The sequence below is a fragment of the Anomaloglossus baeobatrachus genome, chromosome 4 (assembly GCF_048569485.1).
Source record: "Anomaloglossus baeobatrachus isolate aAnoBae1 chromosome 4, aAnoBae1.hap1, whole genome shotgun sequence".
Lineage (NCBI taxonomy): Eukaryota > Metazoa > Chordata > Amphibia > Anura > Aromobatidae > Anomaloglossus > Anomaloglossus baeobatrachus.
In genome coordinates, this window is record NC_134356.1 from 21,344,315 (window position 1) to 21,366,928 (window position 22,614).

At 48.3% G+C, this 22,614-nt stretch overlaps 1 protein-coding gene across 2 annotated transcripts in view; it reads left to right on the forward strand.

Moving 5' to 3' along the window:
- The window catches only part of AGBL3 (AGBL carboxypeptidase 3), a 134,134-nt gene that overhangs the window by 48,183 nt on the left and 63,337 nt on the right, over positions 1-22,614 (forward strand). For both annotated transcript variants that reach the window (XM_075343804.1, XM_075343805.1), the window contains exon 6: positions 10,148-10,298. In XM_075343804.1, the coding sequence (XP_075199919.1) occupies positions 10,148-10,298 (151 nt within the window). The remainder of the gene's footprint in view (positions 1-10,147; positions 10,299-22,614) is intronic.

Genomic DNA, 22,614 nt, shown 5'->3' on the forward strand with positions numbered 1-22,614 from the left:
TCCTCTCCCATGTTCTTCTTACTCTTCTGCATCCTCTTACTTACTCTTAGACCGGCGTCACACGGGACAATCTATCGTGCGATCACACGAGCGATCATACCCGCCCCGTCGTTTGTGCGTCACGGGCAATTAGTTGCCCGTGACGCACAAAGTCGTTAACCCCCGTCACACGCACTTACCTTTCGGACGACCTCGCTGTGGGTGGCGAACTTCCTCTTCCTGAAGGGGGAGGGACGTTCGGCGTCACTGCGACGTCACACAGCGGCCGGCCAAAAGAAGCAGAGGGGCAGAGATGAGCGGGACGTAACATCCCGCCCACCTCCTTCCTTCCGCATTGCCGGCGGGACGCAGGTAAGCTGTGTTCATCATTCTCGGGGTGTCACACGGAGCAATGTGTGCTGCCTCGGGAATGATGAACAACCGGAGCACAGAAGGAGGAATGACATTATGAAAATGAACGACGTGTCAACGAGCAACGATAAGGTGAGTATTTTTGCTCGTTCACACTCTCTCGTAGCTGTCACACTCTACGATATGTCTAACAATGCCGGATGTGCGTCACGAAATCCGTGACCCCAACAACATATCACCCGATATATCGCACCGTGTAACGCCGCCCTTACTCTCCCGTGTCTTCTGCTCCCTCTTCCTCTACCGTGTTTTTCCACTTCCTCTCCTGCGTCTTCCTTCTTCCCTTTTCTCTGCTGTGTCCTCCTTCTGCTCTCTCTTCCTTTCCCTTGTTCTTCTTCCTCTCCTGCCTCCTCTTACTGTTACTCTCGGGTCTTCTGCTCCCTCTTCCTCTCCCTTGTTCTTCTTCCTCTCCTGCCTCCTCTTACTTACTGTTACTCTCCCGTGTCTTCTGCTCTCTCTTCCTCTCCCTTGTTCTTCTTCCTCTCCTGCCTCCTCTTACTGTTACTCTCGTGTCTTCTGCTCCCTCTTCCTCTCCCTTGTTCTTCTTCCTCTCCTGCCTCCTTTTACTTACTGTTACTTTCGTGTCTTCTGCTCTCTCTTCCTCTCCCTTGTTCTTCTTCCTCTCCTGCCTCTTCTCACTTACTGTTACTCTCCCGTGTCTTCTGCTCTCTCTTCCTCCCTTGTTCTTCTTCCTCTCCTGCCTCCTCTCACTTACTGTTACTTTCGTGTCTTCTGCTACCTCTTCCTCTCCCTTGTTCTTCTTCCTGTCCTGCCTCCTCTTACTGTTACTGTCCCGTGTCTTCTGCTCCCTCATCCTCTCCCTTGTTCTTCTTCCTCTCCTGCCTCCTCTTACTTACTGTTACTCTCCCGTGTCTTCTGCTCTCTCTTCCTCTCCCTTGTTCTTCTTCCTCTCCTGCCTCCTCTCACTTACTGTTACTCTCCCGTGTCTTCTGCTCCCTCTTCCTCTCCCTTGTTCTTCTTCCTCTCCTGCCTCCTCTTACTTACTGTTACTCTCGTGTCTTCTGCTCCCTCTTCCTCTCCCTTGTTCTTCTTCCTCTCCTGCCTCCTCTTACTTACTGTTACTCTCGTGTCTTCTGCTCCCTCTTCCTCTCCCTTGTTCTCTTCCTCTCCTGCCTCCTCTTACTTACTGTTACTCTCGTGTCTTCTGCTCCCTCTTCCTCTCCCTTGTTCTTCTTCCTCTCCTGCCTCCTCTTACTTACTGTTACTCTCGTGTCTTCTGCTCCCTCTTCCTCTCCCTTGTTCTTCTTCCTCTCCTGCCTCCTCTTACTTACTGTTACTCTCGTGTCTTCTGCTCCCTCTTCCTCTCCCTTGTTCTTCTTCCTCTCCTGCCTCATCTTACTTACTGTTACTCTCCCGTGTCTTCTGCTCCCTCTTCCTCTCCCTTGTTCTCTTCCTCTCCTGCCTCCTCTTACTTACTGTTACTCTCGTGTCTTCTGCTCCCTCTTCCTCTCCTTTGTTCTTCTTCCTCTCCTGCCTCCTCTTACTTACTGTTACTCTCCCGTGTCTTCTGCTCCCTCTTCCTCTCCCTTGTTCTTCTTCCTCTCCTGCCTCCTCTTACTTACTGTTTACTCTCGTGTTTTCTGCTCCCTCTTCCTCTCCCTTGTTCTTCTTCCTCTCCTGCCTCCTCTTACTTACTGTTACTCTCCCGTGTCTTCTGCTCCCTCTTCCTCTCCCTTGTTCTTCTTCCTCTCCTGCCTCCTCTTACTTACTGTTACTCTCGTGTCTTCTGCTCCCTCTTCCTCTCCTTTGTTCTTCTTCCTCTCCTGCCTCCTCTTACTTACTGTTACTCTCCCGTGTCTTCTGCTCCCTCTTCCTCTCCCTTGTTCTTCTTCCTCTCCTGCCTCCTCTTACTTACTGTTTACTCTCGTGTTTTCTGCTCCCTCTTCCTCTCCCTTGTTCTTCTTCCTCTCCTGCCTCCTCTTACTTACTGTTACTCTCCCGTGTCTTCTGCTCTCTCTTCCTCTCCCTTGTTCTTCTTCCTCTCCTGCCTCCTCTTACTGTTACTCTCCCGTGTCTTCTGCTCCCTCTTCCTCTCCCTTGTTCTTCTTCCTCTCCTGCCTCCTCTTACTTACTGTTTACTCTCGTGTTTTCTGCTCCCTCTTCCTCTCCCTTGTTCTTCTTCCTCTCCTGCCTCCTCTTACTTACTGTTACTCTCCCGTGTCTTCTGCTCTCTCTTCCTCTCCCTTGTTCTTCTTCCTCTCCTGCCTCCTCTTACTGTTACTCTCCCGTGTCTTCTGCTCCCTCTTCCTCTCCCTTGTTCTTCTTCCTCTCCTGCCTCCTCTTACTTACTGTTACTCTCCCGTGTCTTCTGCTCTCTCTTCCTCTCCCTTGTTCTTCTTCCTCTCCTGCCTCCTCTTACTGTTACTCTCGTGTCTTCTGCTCCCTCTTCCTCTCCCTTGTTCTTCTTCCTCTCCTGCCTCCTCTTACTTACTGTTACTCTCGTGTCTTCTGGTCCCTCTTCCTCTCCCTTGTTCTTCTTCCTCTCCTGCCTCCTCTTACTTACTGTTACTCTCGTGTTTTCTGCTCCCTCTTCCTTGTTCTTCTTCCTCTCCTGCCTCCACTTACTGTTACTCTCGTGTCTTCTGCTCCCTCTTCCTCTCCCTTGTTCTTCTTCCTCTCCTGCCTCCTCTTACTGTTGCTCTCCCGTGTCTTCTGCTCCCTCTTCCTCTCCCTTGTTCTTCTTCCTCTCCTGCCTCCTCTTACTTACTGTTACTCTCCTGTGTCTTCTGCTCCCTCTTCCTCTCCCTTGTTCTTCTTCCTGTCCTGCCTCCTCTTACTGTTACTCTCCCATGTCTTCTGCTCCCTCTTCCTCTCCCTTGTTCTTCTTCCTCTCCTGCCTCCTTTTACTTACTGTTACTTTCGTGTCTTCTGCTCTCTCTTCCTCTCCCTTGTTCTTCTTCCTCTCCTGCCTCTTCTCACTTACTGTTACTCTCCCGTGTCTTCTGCTCTCTCTTCCTCCCTTGTTCTTCTTCCTCTCCTGCCTCCTCTCACTTACTGTTACTTTCGTGTCTTCTGCTCTCTCTTCCTCTCCCTTGTTCTTCTTCCTCTCCTGCCTCTTCTCACTTACTGTTACTCTCCCGTGTCTTCTGCTCTCTCTTCCTCCCTTGTTCTTCTTCCTCTCCTGCCTCCTCTCACTTACTGTTACTTTCGTGTCTTCTGCTACCTCTTCCTCTCCCTTGTTCTTCTTCCTCTCCTGCCTCCTCTTACTTACTGTTACTCTCCCGTGTCTTCTGCTCTCTCTTCCTCTCCCTTGTTCTTCTTCCTCTCCTGCCTCCTCTCACTTACTGTTACTCTCCCGTGTCTTCTGCTCCCTCTTCCTCTCCCGTGTTCTTCTTCCTCTCCTGCCTCCTCTTACTTACTGTTACTCTCGTGTCTTCTGCTCCTTCTTCCTCTCCCTTGTTCTTCTTCCTCTCCTGCCTCCTCTTACTTACTGTTACTCTCGTGTCTTCTGCTCCCTCTTCCTCTCCCTTGTTCTCTTCCTCTCCTGCCTCCTCTTACTTACTGTTACTCTCGTGTCTTCTGCTCCCTCTTCCTCTCCCTTGTTCTTCTTCCTCTCCTGCCTCCTCTTACTTACTGTTACTCTCGTGTCTTCTGCTCCCTCTTCCTCTCCCTTGTTCTTCTTCCTCTCCTGCCTCCTCTTACTTACTGTTACTCTCGTGTCTTCTGCTCCCTCTTCCTCTCCTTTGTTCTTCTTCCTCTCCTGCCTCCTCTTACTTACTGTTACTCTCCCGTGTCTTCTGCTCCCTCTTCCTCTCCCTTGTTCTTCTTCCTCTCCTGCCTCCTCTTACTTACTGTTACTCTCGTGTTTTCTGCTCCCTCTTCCTCTCCCTTGTTCTTCTTCCTCTCCTGCCTCCTCTTACTTACTGTTACTCTCCCGTGTCTTCTGCTCCCTCTTCCTCTCCCTTGTTCTTCTTCCTCTCCTGCCTCCTCTTACTTACTGTTACTCTCGTGTCTTCTGCTCTCTCTTCCTCTCCCTTGTTCTTCTTCCTCTCCTGCCTCCTCTTACTTACTGTTACTCTCCTGTGTCTTCTGCTCCCTCTTCCTCTCCCTTGTTCTTCTTCCTCTCCTGCCTCCTCTTACTTACTGTTACTCTCCCGTGTCTTCTGCTCTCTCTTCCTCTCCCTTGTTCTTCTTCCTCTCCTGTCTCCTCTTACTTACTGTTACTCTCCCGTGTCTTCTGCTCCCTCTTCCTCTCCCTTGTTCTTCTTCCTCTCCTGCCTCCTCTTACTTACTGTTACTCTCGTGTCTTCTGCTCTCTCTTCCTCTCCCTTGTTCTTTTTCCTCTCCTGCCTCCTCTCACTTACTATTACTCTCATGTCTTCTGCTCCCTCTTCCTCTCCCTTGTTCTTTTTCCTCTCCTGCCTCCTCTCACTTACTGTTGCTCTCACGTGTCTTCTGCTCCCTCTTCCTCTCCCTTGTTCTTCTTCCTCTCCTGCCTCCTCTCACTTACTATTACTCTTGTGTCTTCTGCTCCCTCTTCCTCTCCCTTGTTCTTCTTCCTCTCCTGCCTCCTCTCACTTACTGTTACTCTCCCGTGTCTTCTGCTCCCTCTTCCTCTCCCTTGTTCTTCTTCCTCTCCTGCCTCCTCTCACTTACTGTTGCTCTCCCGTGTCTTCTGCTCCCTCTTCCTCTCCCTTGTTCTTCTTCCTCTCCTGCCTCCTCTCACTTACTGTTGCTCTCCCGTGTCTTCTGCTCCCTCTTCCTCTCCCTTGTTCTTCTTCCTCTCCTGCCTCCTCTTACTTACTGTTACTCTCGTGTCTTCTGCTCCATCTTCCTCTCCCTTGTTCTTCTTCCTCTCCTGCCTCCTCTTACTTACTGTTACTCTCGTGTCTTCTGCTCTCTCTTCCTCTCCCTTGTTCTTCTTCCTCTCCTGCCTCCTCTTACTTACTGTTTCTCTCCCGTGTCTTCTGCTCCCTCTTCCTCTCCCTTGTTCTTCTTCCTCTCCTGCCTCCTCTTACTTACTGTTACTCTCGTGTCTTCTGCTCTCTCTTCCTCTCCCTTGTTCTTCTTCCTCTCCTGCCTCCTCCTACTTACTGTTACTCTCCCGTGTCTTCTGCTCCCTCTTCCTCTCCCTTGTTCTTCTTCCTCTCCTGCCTCCTCTTACTTACTGTTACTCTCCCGTGTCTTCTGCTCCCTCTTCCTCTCCCTTGTTCTTCTTCCTCTCCTGCCTCATCTTACTTACTGTTACTCTCCCGTGTCTTCTGCTCCCTCTTCCTCTCCCTTGTTCTTTTTCCTCTCCTGCCTCCTCTTACTTACTGTTACTCTCGTGTCTTCTGCGCCCTCTTCCTCTCCCTTGTTCTTCTTCCTCTCCTGCCTCCTCTTACTTACTGTTACTCTCGTGTCTTCTGCTCCCTCTTCCTCTCCCTTGTTCTTCTTCCTCTCCTGCCTCCTCTTACTTACTGTTACTCTCCTGTGTCTTCTGCTCCCTCTTCCTCTCCCTTGTTCTTCTTCCTCTCCTGCCTCCTCTTACTGTTACTCTCGTGTCTTCTGCTCCCTCTTCCTCTCCCTTGTTCTTCTTCCTCTCCTGCCTCCTCTTACTTACTGTTACTCTCCTGTGTCTTCTGCTCCCTCTTCCTCTCCCTTGTTCTTCTTCCTCTCCTGCCTCCTCTTACTTACTGTTACTCTCCTGTGTCTTCTGCTCCCTCTTCCTCTCCCTTGTTCTTCTTCCTCTCCTGCCTCCTCTTACTGTTACTCTCGTGTATTCTGCTCCCTCTTCCTCTCCCTTGTTCTTCTTCCTCTCCTGCCTCCTCTTACTTACTCTCCCGTGTCTTCTGCTCCCTCTTCCTCTCCCTTGTTCTTCTTCCTCTCCTGCCTCCTCTTACTGTTACTCTCGTGTCTTCTGCTCCCTCTTCCTCTCCCTTGTTTTTCCTCTTCTGCCTCCTCTTACTTACTGTTACTCTCGTGTCTTCTGCTCTCTCTTCCTCTCCCTTGTTCTTCTTCCTCTCCTGCCTCCTCTTACTTACTGTTACTCTCTCGTGTCTTCTGCTCTCTCTTCCTCTCCCTTGTTCTTCTTCCTCTCCTGCCTCCTCTTACTTACTGTTACTCTCGTGTCTTCTGCTCCCTCTTCCTCTCCCTTGTTCTTCTTCCTCTCCTGCCTCCTCTTACTTACTGTTACTTTCGTGTCTTCTGCTCCCTCTTCCTCTCCCTTGTTCTTCTTCCTCTCCTGCCTCCTCTTACTTACTGTTACTCTCCCGTATCTTCTGCTCCCTCTTCCTCTCCCTTGTTCTTCTTCCTCTCCTGCCTCCTCTTACTTACTGTTACTCTCGTGTCTTCTGCTCCCTCTTCCTCTCCCTTGTTCTTCTTCCTCTCCTGCCTCCTCTTACTTACTGTTTCTCTCCCGTGTCTTCTGCTCCCTCTTCCTCTCCCTTGTTCTTCTTCCTCTCCTGCCTCCTCTTACTTACTGTTACTCTCTCGTGTCTTCTGCTCTCTCTTCCTCTCCCTTGTTCTTCCTCTCCTGCCTCCTCTTACTGTTACTCTCCCGTGTCTTCTGCTCCCTCTTCCTCTCCCTTGTTCTTCTTCCTCTCCTGCCTCCTCTTACTTACTGTTACTCTCCCGTGTCTTCTGCTCCCTCTTCCTCTCCCTTGTTCTTCTTCCTCTCCTGCCTCCTCTTACTTACTGTTACTCTCGTGTCTTCTGCTCCCTCTTCCTCTCCCTTGTTCTTCTTCCTCTTCTGCCTCCTCTTACTTACTGTTACTCTCTCGTGTCTTCTGCTCTCTCTTCCTCTCCCTTGTTCTTCTTCCTCTCCTGCCTCCTCTTACTTACTGTTACTCTCTCGTGTCTTCTGCTCTCTCTTCCTCTCCCTTGTTCTTCTTCCTCTCCTGCCTCCTCTTACTTACTGTTACTCTCCCGTGTCTTCTGCTCTCTCTTCCTCTCCCTTGTTCTTCTTCCTCTCCTGCCTCCTCTTACTTACGGTTACTCTCCCGTATCTTCTGCTCCCTCTTCCTCTCCCTTGTTCTTCTTCCTCTCCTGCCTCCTCTTACTTACTGTTACTCTCCCGTATCTTCTGCTCCCTCTTCCTCTCCCTTGTTCGTCCTCTCCTGCCTCCTCTTACTGTTACTCTCCCGTGTCTTCTGCTCCCTCTTCCTCTCCCTTGTTCTTCCTCTTCTGCGTCCTGCTTTATCTGTCCGTTCTTGTACTCTGTCTGTTTTTCTTTTTCTTCTTACTTTTGGGTGTTCTTTTTATACTTGTTCTCCTACGTCCTCCTGTTGACTTTTCTGCTGTGTCCTCCTTCGGCCTTCCTCCTTCCTCCCCTCATTTTTTCTTTTTCCTCCCTACTTCTCTATATTTTCTTTTCCCTTCTTCTCTTGTATCCTTCCATTTTTTCGGTTTTCTCTTCTCTTTTCCTGTCCTGTGTTCCGTTTTCCGCCCTGCACCTGCAGGACCTTTTCTCCATGATACATGCGGTTCAGTGAGTAGCTTACGTTCCTACCGAATCCCTCTGAATTTGGGTCGTCCTCGGTGTCGGCCATGTTGTCCTGAGACTCTGTGAATTGATCCCTTAGATAACCTGTGACGGGAATATTAATGATCTTGACTTTTTCCTTTCCTCTTATCTCTTCAGTTTCAGTTTTGCCTCTTGGCGCTGAACAAATCCTTTCTTTTTTAACCAGTTGCTCTCTGGGCTGATCTACATGCTGTACTTCTCTGGCGATTGGTACTTAATTTCCTGTCTGCTTTCTCCAGCGTTTCATTACTGCGCTGCCAATCTATTTCCACCCATGTCCCTAATTCCAGTCCGTCTTATCTCTCCCCCTTCTTTATAATTAGTTCCTTCTCTTGGGAATTATCTGCCATCTGTAACTTACATGAATTCGGCTTTGTTACGCGCGGACTTATGTTTTTTCTTTCTTTTATCTTTTTTCTTGTCTTCCTGTATTGTCGGCCTGTCCTTCTTTTCATATCTTAATCCAATCTTTTCGCCACCTCTTCAGTTCTCCTTATCAGTTTATCTTTCTCCTACTTATTTTCTGTCCCAAGGATATTGTTTCACCTTCATGGTTTTTATAATGAAGCCAAAATGTTATCACACTGAGCCTAATTTACTCCTTTCAAGTGGTTTTCTTTTTATTAGCGCCCTTGTTCTTCCATCTTGTTGCTTCGCACCTCGCCTGCATTTCTTTCTGCTTCTAATTTGCCTTTCTCCTCTGGTTCTTTTCTGCTTTCTCATCATATTTTGCCCCTCTGTTTTTTTTTTCCTACTTTCTTAAGCTATTCTTTATCCTCTTTCACCCCGGTGTTATTTTGTTATCTTTTACTTGTTTCTGTCTTTTTTCCCTTTTTCTTCTTTTCTCCTTATGGCTTTCAGTTACTTTTTTTTGTCCCTGTGTATTGCTCTACTTCTCTTCTGCTTCCTCTTACCCCCTTGTCTCCTGCCATTTCTAACTTATTTGTTTTATTCTTGACTCTTTATCATTCTGTTCTTCCGCCTCTTCTTTTTGACTCTCTCTTCTTATATTCCTCTGTGATGGCTTTCTCCCTTTTCTTATCATAGTGTGCATCCTAGTTCTCTTACTTTCCAGTATCTTTCTGCTTCCTCTTCTCTTTTGTCCTTCCTAGTTCTCTTACTTTCTGGTATCTTTCTGCTTCCTCTTCTCTTTTGTCCTTCCTAGTTCTCTTACTTTCCGGTATCTTTCTGCTTCCTCTTCTCTTTTGTCCTTCCTAGTTCTCTTACTTTCCAGTATCTTTCTGCTTCCTCTTCTCCTGTGTCCTTCCTAGTTCTCTTACTTTCCGGTATCTTTCTGCTTCCTTTTCTCCTGTGTCCTTCCTAGTTCTCTTACTTTCCAGTATCTTTCTGCTTCCTCTTCTCCTGTGTCCTTCCTAGTTCTTTTACTTTCCAGTATCTTTCTGCTTCCTCTTCTCCTGTGTCCTTCCTAGTTCTCTTACTTTCCAGTATCTTTCTGCTTCCTCTTCTCCTTTGTCCTTCCTAGTTCTTACTTTCTGGTATCTTTCTGCTTCCTCTTCTCCTTTGTCCTTCCTAGTTCTTACTTTCCGGTATCTTTCCGCTTCCTCTCCTCCTTTGTCCTTCCTAGTTCTCTTACTTTCCAGTATCTTTCCGCTTCCTCTTCTGCTTTGTCCTTCCTTGTTCTCTTACTTTCTGGTATCTTTCTGCTTCCTCTTTTTCTGTGTCCTTCCTTGTTCTCTTACTTTCCAGTATCTTTCCGCTTCCTCTTCTCCTTTGTCCTTCCTTGTTCTCTTACTTTCTGGTATCTTTCTGCTTCCTCTTTTTCTGTGTCCTTCCTTGTTCTCTTACTTTCCGGTATCTTTCTGCTTCCTCTTCTCCTTTGTCCTTCCTAGTTCTTACTTTCTGGTATCTTTCTGCTTCCTCTTCTCCTTTGTCCTTCCTAGTTCTTACTTTCTGGTATCTTTCTGCTTCCTCTTCTCCTTTGTCCTTCCTAGTTCTCTTACTTTCCGGTATCTTCCCGCTTCCTCTTCTCCTTTGTCCTTCCTAGTTCTCTTACTTTCTGGTATCTTTCTGCTTCCTCTTCTCCTTTGTCCTTCCCAATCCTTTTACTTTCCTGTGTATTACCAGATATTTCCTCTGTACTTTTGTTGTCATTTCCTCTTTTTTTATCTCGTCCCTTTTACCATACCCCCGTCTCACCAGTGTCTTCTCTTCTCCACCCCTCCCTAACCCCCATTCCTTTTCTTCTCTTGTCACTTTTCATGATTTATTTCCCGTTTTAGAGGCTGAATTGTTTTCTCTGTTTCCTCGTAGGCTGGAAGGAGTCTTATTTCATGTGTTCCCGTGTTGGTGGCAATCGCAGCCCCCTCAAGGCCATGTCTCAGCACGGCTGTGAAGAATCTGACAGCACGTTGGTGTTCGAGTCTCGATTTGAGAGCGGGAATTTGCAGAAAGTGGTTCAGGTGTAAGAAACCTCGTCCTGACACTTGTATCTTGTCTTTTCTCTGCAGTTTTACAATATGATACAGTAAAATAGGAGGATGCTAACACCTCCGCTCTGTTCAGCATTGAACTGCACGGTCCTATCTCTGTCAGTCCCATAAACAATGAATGGAGTGTTGACACATGACAAGCATTCCCCATTCTCAGGACTCATAGGGGTCTATGTCATTAGACCTCCAGCGATTAGGTGGAACAACCCCTTTTAAAGAGGATATGTCACTTGTGCCAAGAAAACTGACTTAAATACCTTGTCAAAAGGTCTCCCGATTCTGGTTTGTTCTGTTTCGCTCCATTGCAGAAATCTTTACTTGTTGCTTTTGGAGTGCACTATGTGAAATCTCTGCTTTTAATACAATTTTTTTTAGAGCTTTCTCTGGGGTCGTACTCTTTCAGCCCACTTTCCCAAATACTGAAAATCACAGCTCACCATCTGGTCTATCAGTCTCAAGCTGTGATAGTCCCCAGAGAAGACTTGGAAGAAGCGCTCAATCTGCTTGCAAGCAGAGATTTCACATAGTGCGCTCCAGAAGAAGCAAATGTGAAGATCTCCGCAATGGAGCGACGCAGAACAAAACGGAAAAGAGCGTCAGAATCAGGGGGAGAGCAGGGTGGAAAGTATTTTACACAATTTATTTTAGTAAGTGACAGATTCTCTAATGTTTCTTTAGTAGAGCTTCCCCTTCTCTTCTTTTATGGTGACGCCTCTTATTTGTATACCAGCTCTAACTCTTTAACGCAGCTTAAAGGGAACCTGTCATCAGAAATTTTGCTTTAAACCTAAAAGTGTCCCCCTCTGCAGCTCCTGGGCTGCATTCTAGCAGGTTCCTGTACTTTTTGTGGCCTCTTTTAAACCAAATTAAATACTTTATAAACCTGTACCTTTTGGTATGCAAATTTTGTAAATTATCCATGGGGGCGGGCTGCCTGGTGTCCGTTACTGTCCTCCTGCCGATTTACGCCGTCCCCAACGCTGAATTTCATTCCTCAGGACGCCACCCTTGGGCGCCCGAGGTCCCGCGCATGCGCTGTGGGACTGTGCAGTGTGTGACCGCTGGTGACATTTTGCGCAGGCACGAGGTTATGGGCGGCGCTGTGAGTGTCATCAGCAAGTGCCACCCATAACCTCGTGACCGCACTTTCCCCTCTTCCTCCAGCATTCTGCGCAAGCGCACGCTGGCCAGATGACCGACGTCACCTCTTTCCCATCTTGCCCTGGGAAGGAGGTGATGTCAGGTCATTTGGCCAGCGTGCGCTTGCGCAGAACGCTGGAGGCAGTGGGGACAGCGCGTCCACGAGATTATGGGCAGGCACTGGCGATGCAATCACAGCTCTGCCCATAATCTCGTGCTTGTGACACACGTCACCAGCGATCCTGGCATGGGCGGCACCTCGGGCGCAGTGGGCGGCGTCCTGATGGATGAAATGGAGCATGGGGGGACGGCGTCAATGTGCTGGAGGAACAGCAACGGTCAGCAGAGAGCCCGCCCCCATGGACGATTTACAAAATTTACATAGCAAAAGGTACAAGTTTATAAAGTATTTAATTTGGTTTAAAAGGGGCCACAAAAAGTATAGAAACCTGCTAGAATCAGCCCAGGAGCTGCAGAGGGGGAGACACTTAGGTTTCAAGCTAAATTTCTGATGACAGGTTCCCTTAAAATTAATAAATGTTCCTTTTTTTCCCAGCTAAACGTTAGGCTAATATCACCTTCAAAAACAAGTTGCCTTATTAAAAAAAACTTCCAATCTGTTTTATTTTCAGATTTACTTTCAGATACACTTGACTAAATTACCGTATGTAAGAAAACAACCTGTGCAGTGAGCGTGCTCTGTGCGTCCTGCGTGCTGCCTGCGCAGAGAGGGAGGAGCAGACAAAGCCAGCAGCCAGTTACAAAAATATGTTTGTACCGTATTTTTCGGACTATAAGACGCACCGGACCATAAGACGCACCCTGGTTTTAGAGAAGGAAAATAGGAAAATAAAATTTTAAGCAAAAATTGTGGTCATGATGGCACACTGTTATGGGGGTAATGTCCCCATATTCTCTACTAAGGTACCCTCCATCCTGGTAATGATCCTCCTGCCTTATGTATATATTTATGTCCCTCATCCTGGTATAGCCCCATCTTGCTATATACTGCATCCAGGTATGTGCTCCCATCCTGCTATATACGCCATCATCCTGCTCATATACCCCCATCATCCTGCTTATATACCCCCATCATCCTGCTCATATACCCCCATCATCCTGCTCATATACCGCCATCATCCTGCTCATATACCCCCATCATCCTGCTCATATACTCCCATCATCCTGCTCATATACTCCCATCCTCCTGCTCATATACCCCATCATCCTGCTTATATACCCCCATCATCCTGCTCTTATACCACCATCATCCTGCTCATATACCCCCATCATCCTGCTCATATACCCCCATCATCCTGCTCATATACCCCCATCATCCTGCTCATATACCCCCATCATCCTGCTCATATACCGCCATCATCCTGCTTATATACCCCCATCATCCTGCTCTTATACCACCATCATCCTGCTTATATACCCTCATCATCCTGCTTATATACCCCCATCATCCTGCTCATATACCCCCATCATCCTGCTCATATACCCCCATCATCCTGCTCATATACCCCCATCATCCTGCTCATATACCCCCATCATCCTGCTCATATACCGCCATCATCCTGCTTATATACCCCCATCATCCTGCTCTTATACCACCATCATCCTGCTTATATACCCTCATCATCCTGCTTATATACCCCCATCATCCTGCTCATATACCCCCATCATCCTGCTCATATACCCCCATCATCCTGCTCATATACCCCCATCATCCTGCTCATATACCCCCATCCTGCGGCACACACACAAAATAAACGTTTACACTCACCTTTCCTCGTTCCACGCAGCGACGCTCCTCCTCCTGTCTGTGCCGGCAGCGTTGTGTTGAGCCGGCCACGTTCCCTGCAGCCCCGCAATGTCCTCCAGTCTGACGGCGCGGCTGTGTGGACACACGTGCGCACAGTGATGACGTCATCGCTGTGAGCACTGCTAGTCTCCAGTCCACACAGCGCGGTCGTCAGACTGGAGGACATCACGATGCTGCAGGGGAACGGTGAGTACATTGATTCACTGCGCCCCGCGCTGATGATGATGCACGGGGAGCAGTAAGTACAGCCGCACGTGATCACTCCACGCTGTAGTGGCCAGGGGTGATCACGGCCGGCTGTTAAATTATGCGCGCACCCCTGCCCACACGTCAGTGCCAGCTTCAGGGCTGAGAGATGGGCGGGAGGATGGGCGTGCATATGTAATGAGTGGGCCCACGTGGTCACGGCAGGCTGCTGCAGCCTGCTCATGCCCCTGATGACCCGCTCCACTGCAGCACCCTCATTCCCCGCAGCCCTATAATCAGACCATAAGACGCACCCCCAACATTTGGGGGAAAAAAAGTGTGTCTTATAGTCCGAAAAATACGGTATAATATACATATGTCTCTCTCTTTTTCTTTCTCTCTCACGCTCTCTATCTCTCACGCTTTCTCTTTCTTTTACTCTCTCTTTCTCGCTGTTTTTTTCTTTCTCTTGTGCTGTCTATCTCTCGCACTCTTTCTTTCTTTCTTGCACTCTCTCTCGCTCTATTTCTCTGTTTCTTTCTCTGTCTCTCTTTCTTTCTCTCTTGCCGTCTCTCTCTCTGTTTCTTTCTGTTTCTTTCTATTTCTCTCGCTCTTTTTTCTCTCTCTCTTTCTCTCTCTCTTTTCTCTGGCTCTCTTTTCTCTGGCTCTCTTTTCTCTGGCTCTCTTTTCTCTGGCTCTCTTTTCTCTGGCTCTCTTTTTTTCTTTCGCTCTTTTTTTCTTTCGCTCTTTTCTCGCGCTCTTTTCTCTCGCGCTCTGTTCTCTTGCGCTCTGTTCTCTCGCGCTCTGTTCTCTCGCGCTCTGTTCTCTCTTTCTTTCTTTCACGCTCTCTCTGTCTCTCTATTTTTCTCTTTTTTTTTTCTCTTTCTCTCGCTTTCTTTCTTTCTCTATTTGTCTTCCTCGCTCACTTTCTCAATCTTTCCTTCTCTCTCTCTTTCTCTCGCTCTCTTCCTGTCTTTCCCTTTATTTATAGACAGATATATAGATATATGTTATGTAATATGAAAGATAGATGGGGATATATATATATATATATATATATATATATATATATATAATATATATACATATCTGAGAGAGAGATTTTATTATATATATATATATAGTATGTATGTATGTGTGTGTGTGTATATATATATATATATATATAGATAGATAGATAGATAGATAGATAGATATAGAGATAGATATAGAGATATATATATATATATATAGATATATATATAGATATAGAGATATATATATATATAGATATATATATATATATAGATATAGAGAGATATATATATATATAGATATATATATATATATAGATATAGAGAGATATATATATATATAGATATAGAGATATAGATATAGAGAGATATATATATAGATATAGATATAGAGATATATATATATATAGATATATATATATATATATAGAGATATATATATATATATATAGATATATATATATATATATTGTGAGACTGTGACCGGGGTTATCTATGACGGCCGGTATGTCTCGCCCCGGTTGTGCTCACTCCATGATAATCCACTATAGGGTTAATGCTGTTTTCCCTACAGGCTGAAGGGAGGGATAAATAGATTCAGGAACAAGGGCAGGTGTGCCGGGGGTGAGGGGGTGATCACATCTCCCTGAGTTCTCTGCCGGAAAGGCACATATGTAATATTGTGGACTTTTTCTTTGGAATAAACCGTGTGCTGTGAACCTTGGTGCCTGGATCCCGTGTCTTCTGCAGCGCAGCCGACGACGCTACCTCACATATGGTGGAGAATCGGCGGGCATGACAGCCGGTGAGGTGTAGCATCCATTCCTGGTGACCCAGTAGCACATGTCCTGGATTCGAGCGGCTATACTACAGCCCAAACCCGGCGACGCCATGGAGGACATACTAAAGCATTTGGCTCAGGCTAATGCACAGCAGCAACAGACCAATGCACACCTGCTCCAATCCTTGCAAATGCAGGAAAAAAAATTCCAAGAACAGATGGATCAGGCCAATGCACGTCAGCAGCAATCCTTGCAAGTGCACCAAGAACAGATGGAGCAGGCCAATGCACGTCAGCAGCAAGCCTTGCAATTGCAGGAAAAAAGGCACCAAGAACAGATGGTTCTCCTGGCCAAGTCGATCCGTGCCAGACCGGCAGCAACAACCCCGGGACCGGATGACGACGGCAGCGTCCGGAAAGCGGTGAGACAAGCGTTGCAAAAGATGACCCCGGGTGATGATGTGGAAGCGTTCCTGGCGGTGTTTGAGCGGGTGGCCGAGTGGGAAAAGCTGCCGACCCCCCAGTGGGCTGAGGTATTGTCGCCCTATCTGACGGGGGAACCCCAAAAAGCGTACCTGGACCTCTGTACCGAGGACGCCATTGACTATGTGACCCTGAAAGCCGAAATACTGGCTCGGTTGGGGGTGAATACCTATGTACGGGCTCAGCGGGTAAATCAGTGGTTCTTTGAGGAAGCCAAACCCGTACGCTCCCAGGCCTATGACTTGTTGCATCTTGTAAAAAAGTGGTTGCAGCCTGACACTCTGAGCCCGGCGCAAATGGTGGAAAGGGTAGTAGTGGATCGTTTTGTGCGCACTTTACCCGTCACCGTTCAACGGTGGGTCGGACAGGGTGACCCGAGTACCCTGGACCAATTAGTGTCCCTGGTAGAGCGGCATGTGGCTACGCAGGACTTGATACGGGACACTGAGACTTTGCGTACCGCCCGTCGGTCCGGTCCCTCCAAGCCTAGGGCCAAGGACCCACCGCTGACACCGGTGCGGGAGTCCGCTACCGTCCCGTCTGAAACCACACCCTCCGTCCCTGAGGTCCGGAAAACTACGTACCCTAAACGACAACTCGTCAAGGGGGTGTCCTTCCCTATTAGATGTTGGCGGTGCCAGCGGGTGGGACATATGGAAGCCCAGTGTCCACTCACCCCGGAGCCCATGGATTGTGGGGTTACCCGGCGGGGTTCAATGTATGCTCAGGTGGTGTGTACCGCTGACCTGGTCTACCCAGAGACTGAGCCCCACTTGTGCCAAATTCAGGTGAATGGATGTCCGGTTACAGGCTTGTTGGATTCCGGAAGCTTAGTGACCCTTGTGCGATCAACCCTAAGGGCTAAAGTAAAGGCCACAGGACGTACCGTGGGGGTGGTTTGCATACATGGGGACCGCCGAGACTATCCCACGGGGATAGTCACCATCACAGCACCTTGCGGTCAGGTGCAACATGAGGTGGGACTTATTAATACTCTTCCCTATGATGTGATCCTAGGAAGGGATCTGCCCTATTTTTGGACTTTATGGAAGGGACCTCATAAGTCCCCTCAGATATTGGTCAGTCCGGGACCTGAGCCCTACAATCCTGAATCCGGGACGCCTGCCGTAGGGGTCCCCATGATAGGGACAGGATGTGAACCTGATAGGTCGCCCCTAGAGGTATTGGCAGGAGAGGCTGAGACGGTCGAGCCCATCCCGGAGTTGGAGGCGTCCCCGGATACGTTTGGGACAGCCCAACTCCAGGACCCTACGTTAATACATGCCCGGAGTCGGGTGACAGTAGTTGACGGGGTGGCACAGCTGCCTGGTGCCCAGGTAAGATACCCCCATTTCGCTCTTAAGCAGGATTTACTCTACCGGGTAGATGAAATACGGGGCGTAGGGGTGGAGCAGTTGGTGGTGCCCCAGCCGTATCGCCGGCGGGTCCTCGACTTGGCTCATAAACACCTGATGAGTGGTCACCTAGGGGTCAAGAAAACGCAGGAGCGAATATTGCAAAGGTTCTATTGGCCCGGGGTCTTTGGGGAGGTAAAACGGTTCTGCGAAACCTGCCCGGAGTGTCAGCTTACCGCACCCCTGACCCACTTTCCCAGTCCGTTGGTACCGTTACCCATTATAGAAGTCCCTTTTGAACGGATAGGGATGGATCTGGTGGGGCCCCTCGTAAAGTCTGCTCGAGGGCACCAGCATATCCTAGTGATCGTTGACTATGCCACCCGGTATCCAGAGGCGATACCTCTCAGACATACTGCAGCCAAGCTTATAGCTCGGGAGTTGTTTGCTGTGTTCTGCCGGGTGGGGTTGCCCAAGGAGATCCTTACGGATCAGGGGACCCCATTCATGTCTAAAGTGACCAAAGAGCTATACCGGCTACTCCAGATCAAGCAGTTGCGTACGTCTGTGTATCATCCTCAAACGGACGGTTTAGTCGAGCGTTTCAATAAAACCCTGAAAACCATGCTAAGAAGGGTGATCTCAAAAGACGGGAAAGACTGGGATATGATGCTTCCCTATTTGATGTTTGCCATACGAGAGGTGCCACAGGCATCCACGGGGTTTTCGCCTCTTGAATTGTTATACGGGCGACATCCCCGGGGATTGTTGGACCTGGCAAAAGAAACATGGGAACAAGAGCCCACCCCCCATAAAAGTGTGATCGAACACATTTTAGGTATGCAGAACCGCATAAGCGCGGTCATGCCAATTGTGAAGGAGCATTTACAGGAGGCTCAGGCCGCGCAAAGCGGCCGCTACAATAGACAAGCCACCGTGCGAACCTTTAAACCCGGGGATCGGGTGTTGGTATTAATCCCCACGGCGGAGAGTAAATTCCTGGCTCAGTGGCAAGGCCCCTACGAGATAAAGGAAAGAGTCGGGGTGGTTAACTATAAAGTATTGCAGCCCGGTAGGCGGAAACCTGAACAAATATACCATGTCAACCTATTAAAACCTTGGCAGGAACGGGAAAGCCTGATGGCTGTTTTTTCCCCACCTCCCTCCTCTTCGGGTCGTTCACATCCGGCTCCAGCGACCTCCGGAGAGGACGAACCGGAAGTAAGGATTGGAGAAGCCCTCACCAAGCAACAGAGGCGAGAGGCCAGACGGTTGGTTCAGCAGAACCCCGATGTCTTCTCCGAGCTGCCCGGTAGGACCAGTCTGATACGACACGATATTGTCACCGAGCCCCACCTGAAGGTACGCCTGAAGTCATACCGGGTACCGGAGGCTCGACGACAAGCCATATCGGAGGAAGTAAAGACAATGTTACGCCTGGGGGTCATCGAAAAATCCCGGAGTGAATGGGCTAGTCCGATTGTCCTAATACCAAAACCCGATGGCTCCTTAAGGTTCTGCAATGACTTTAGGAGATTGAACGAAATATCCAAGTTCGATCTCTACCCCATGCCCCGGGTGGATGAGCTGATTGATAGGCTGGGACAGGCGCGATATTTTACCACGCTCGACCTGACCAAGGGGTACTGGCAGGTGCCACTAACGGAGTCCGCCAAGGAGAAAACCGCTTTTGTTACGCCGGAGGGTCTCTTCCACTATGTTGTCTTGCCTTTTGGGTTACATGGCGCTCCGACAACGTTCCAGAGGTTGATGGACTTAGTGCTGGAACCCCACCAGGCGTATGCATCAGCGTACCTGGATGACATCATTATTTACAGCTCCGATTGGCAGACCCACTTGGAACAGGTACAAGCGGTGGTGGACGCGCTTCGAACAGCCGGATTGACAGCCAATCCCAAGAAATGTGCATTGGGACTCACGGAAGCCCGCTACTTGGGCTACGTGATAGGCCAAGGAGTGATTAAGCCCCAAATTAACAAGGTTGAGGCGATCCAGAAGTGGCCTAGACCCCTGACCACGAAGCAGGTTAGGGCCTTCCTGGGTATCGTGGGGTACTACAGGAGGTTTGTAAAGGATTTTGCGGGACTATCAGCCCCCTTGACGGACCTTCTCAAAGGCAAGAAGTCCGTCATGGTGCGCTGGACTCCGCAGGCCGAGGACTCCTTCCGGGCCCTGAAGGAGGTCCTGTGCGGACAGCCCGTTCTGGTCAACCCTGATTTCCGGAAGGAGTTCATTGTACAGACTGACGCCTCGGAGGTCGGCCTGGGGGCTGTGCTGTCTCAGGTGGTTCAGGGGGAGGAACACCCCGTCACCTTCTTGAGTAGGAAGCTCACCCCTCCCGAGCGGAATTATAGCGTAGTGGAGAAGGAGTGCCTGGCGATCAAGTGGGCCTTGGAGTCCCTACGCTATTACCTGCTGGGACGGCAGTTTGCTTGGTGACGGATCACTCTCCACTGGTCTGGATGAGGTCCGCCAAGGAACGGAATGCCCGGGTTACCCGGTGGTTCCTTTCTCTGCAGAACTTCCGGTTTACGGTTGAACACCGGGCCGGTAGGTTGCAGGGCAACGCCGATGCCTTGTCCCGCGGCCCGTGTTTGATGGCTGGAGTTCAACCCCGCACGCTTGAACTGAGGGGGGGGGTATGTGAGACTGTGACCGGGGTTATCTATGACGGCCGGTATGTCTCGCCCCGGTTGTGCTCACTCCATGATAATCCACTATAGGGTTAATGCTGTTTTCCCTACAGGCTGACGGGAGGGATAAATAGATTCAGGAACAAGGGCAGGTGTGCCGGATGTGAGGGGGTGATCACATCTCCCTGAGTTCTCTGCCGGAAAGGCACCTATGTACTATTGTGAACTTTTTCTTTGGAATAAACCGTGTGCTGTGAACCTTGGTGCCTGGATCCCGTGTCTTCTGCAGCGCAGCCGACGACGCTACCTCACAATATATAGAGATATATATATAGATATATATATATATATATATATATATATAGAGAGATATATATATAGAGATATATATATAGATATATATATATATATATATATATATATATAGAGAGAGATATATATATATAGAGATATATATATAGAGATATATATAGAGATATATATATATAGATATAAACACACGTATACATAACTACAGAAGTGAGCCATCCTATTCTCCCGCAATGTATCCGGCTTTGCGCCTCATTTGGCAGAGGATTATTGGAAAAGATGTGAATGACCATTCCTCATCGAAACAAGAGCCTATTTCCATGTGTTGCAGCGCCACCCTGTGGCCCGGCCTGGAAATGCAAATCGGGAACTTTTCAGAAACGTCTGCAAAAAAAAAAAAATGCGTTGATTTCAGCCGGATGACAGCGGCGAGGAGCGTCCCGGGGTTCAGAGGAAACCATCGCTCGGGTTGTCTCCGACAATCCTATATACAGACCTGCAGCTCGCCAATCGCTGGCACTTATAGTGCCACTGACGGCTGTTAATGCCACAATCCTGTATCGGAGCCAGCCCAGTCCATTTCAGAAATCTATTACACACATTAGCATTTTTATTTTCTCAGCAGGAAACTTCTTCTTCTTTTTTTTTCCCTTTTCCCCAGCCGTTGTCTGCTTTATATAGAATAAATTGCCATAAATTTGGTTAGTCGCTGTGCATAATAATGGTATAACTCACAGTCTACACTCGGGGGGCTGACGGGACTCTCGCCTGTCACTGAGCGCACGCGTTTCAGGATATCCATACAATGCTCGCTGCCCGCCGGAGGGCAGCCGCACGGAAACCTGCTGACGGGGGAGGAGGAGGAGGTCACAAGCACAAATGTGTCCGTCAGTCATCTCCGCTCTGTAGTTTTCCAGCAGTTGCAATGGGCAGGGCATGCTGGGAGTTGTAGTTTTTAGAGAGGTTTTACTTTCTTGTAAAGTGATGCCATGTCTTTATGATCGGTGGGCGTCTGACCCCTTAGATAATGAAAGCATGGATGTGCCCCTGCAGCAAAGTCAAGGTGGTCACTAGAGTAATGTGAGCCGGACTCTTGCGTTTGATGTTGCCATTTTTGGGACATTTTTGGGAAATAAAGAAGGATTAGGCTGATAGATTTCAACATGCCCGCTCATTTTGTTTTCCCCATGTCAGGAGCACACCTCTCCTATGCCTCCCCGCTTCCTGCCGGGGAACGGTGCGCTTCTGGATGATTGACAGTTGGGGGCAGCGGTATCATCCTTCCACTGGCCCGAACAGTGCACGCTACCGATGTAGGGGGCGGTGCAGGTGGTCGTATCCAGCCATTTGGCCAACTTCCGAGCAGCACCTAGAAGAATGGCCACCTCTGATTAGGCAGCAGAGGTGACGGTATCCTAGGCAACAAGCTGTCGACTATAGAATTAAAACCCCAAACAAGCTGAGACAACCTTTTTTAAAGGTTTTCTGGGAAATATCCATAACTACCCTTGATTATCCGGTGGTGCTTACGCAGGTCACGTGTCATACATCATTTCTGTCACTGCTGCAGCCAATCATTGACTGCAGCAGTCATCTTCTAGACCTATTAGTATCACACAAGACTAATGTGAATCCCGAAAAAAAACTCTTCAAGGCCGATAAACCATCTCCAGAGGTACCTGGTATCCACTTTGAAAACACATGCACACTCAGGTGAACTGAGTGTGCATATATATGAGGGAAAGGGGAGGAATAATAAGCTGAGTGTGCATATATATGAGGGAAAGGGGAGGAATAATAAGCTGAGTGTGCATATATATGAGGGAAAGTGGAGGAATAATAAGCTGAGTGTGCATATATATGAGGGAAAGGGGAGGAATAATAAGCTGAGTGTGCATATATATGAGGGAAAGGGGAGGAATAATAAGCTGAGTGTGCATATATATGAGGGAAAGAGGAGGAATAATAAGCTGAGTGTGCATATATATGAGGGAAAGAGGAGGAATAATAAGCTGAGTGTGCATATATATGAGGGAAAGGGGAGGAATAATAAGCTGAGTGTGCATGTATATGAGGGAAAGGGGAGGAATAATAAGCTGAGTGTGCATATATATGAGGGAAAGAGGAGGAATAATAAGCTGAGTGTGCATATATATGAGGGAAAGAGGAGGAATAATAAGCTGAGTGTGCATATATATGAGGGAAAGAGGAGGAATAATAAGCTGAGTGTGCATATATATGAGGGAAAGGGGAGGAATAATAAGCTGAGTGTGCATATATATGAGGGAAAGGGGAGGAATAATAAGCTGAGTGTGCATATATATGAGGGAAAGAGGAGGAATAATAAGCTGAGTGTGCATATATATGAGGGAAAGAGGAGGAATAATAAGCTGAGTGTGCATATATATGAGGGAAAGAGGAGGAATAATAAGCTGAGTGTGCATATATATGAAGGAAAGGGGAGGAATAATAAGCTGAGTGTGCATATATATGAGGGAAAGGGGAGGAATAATAAGCTGAGTGTGCATATATATGAGGG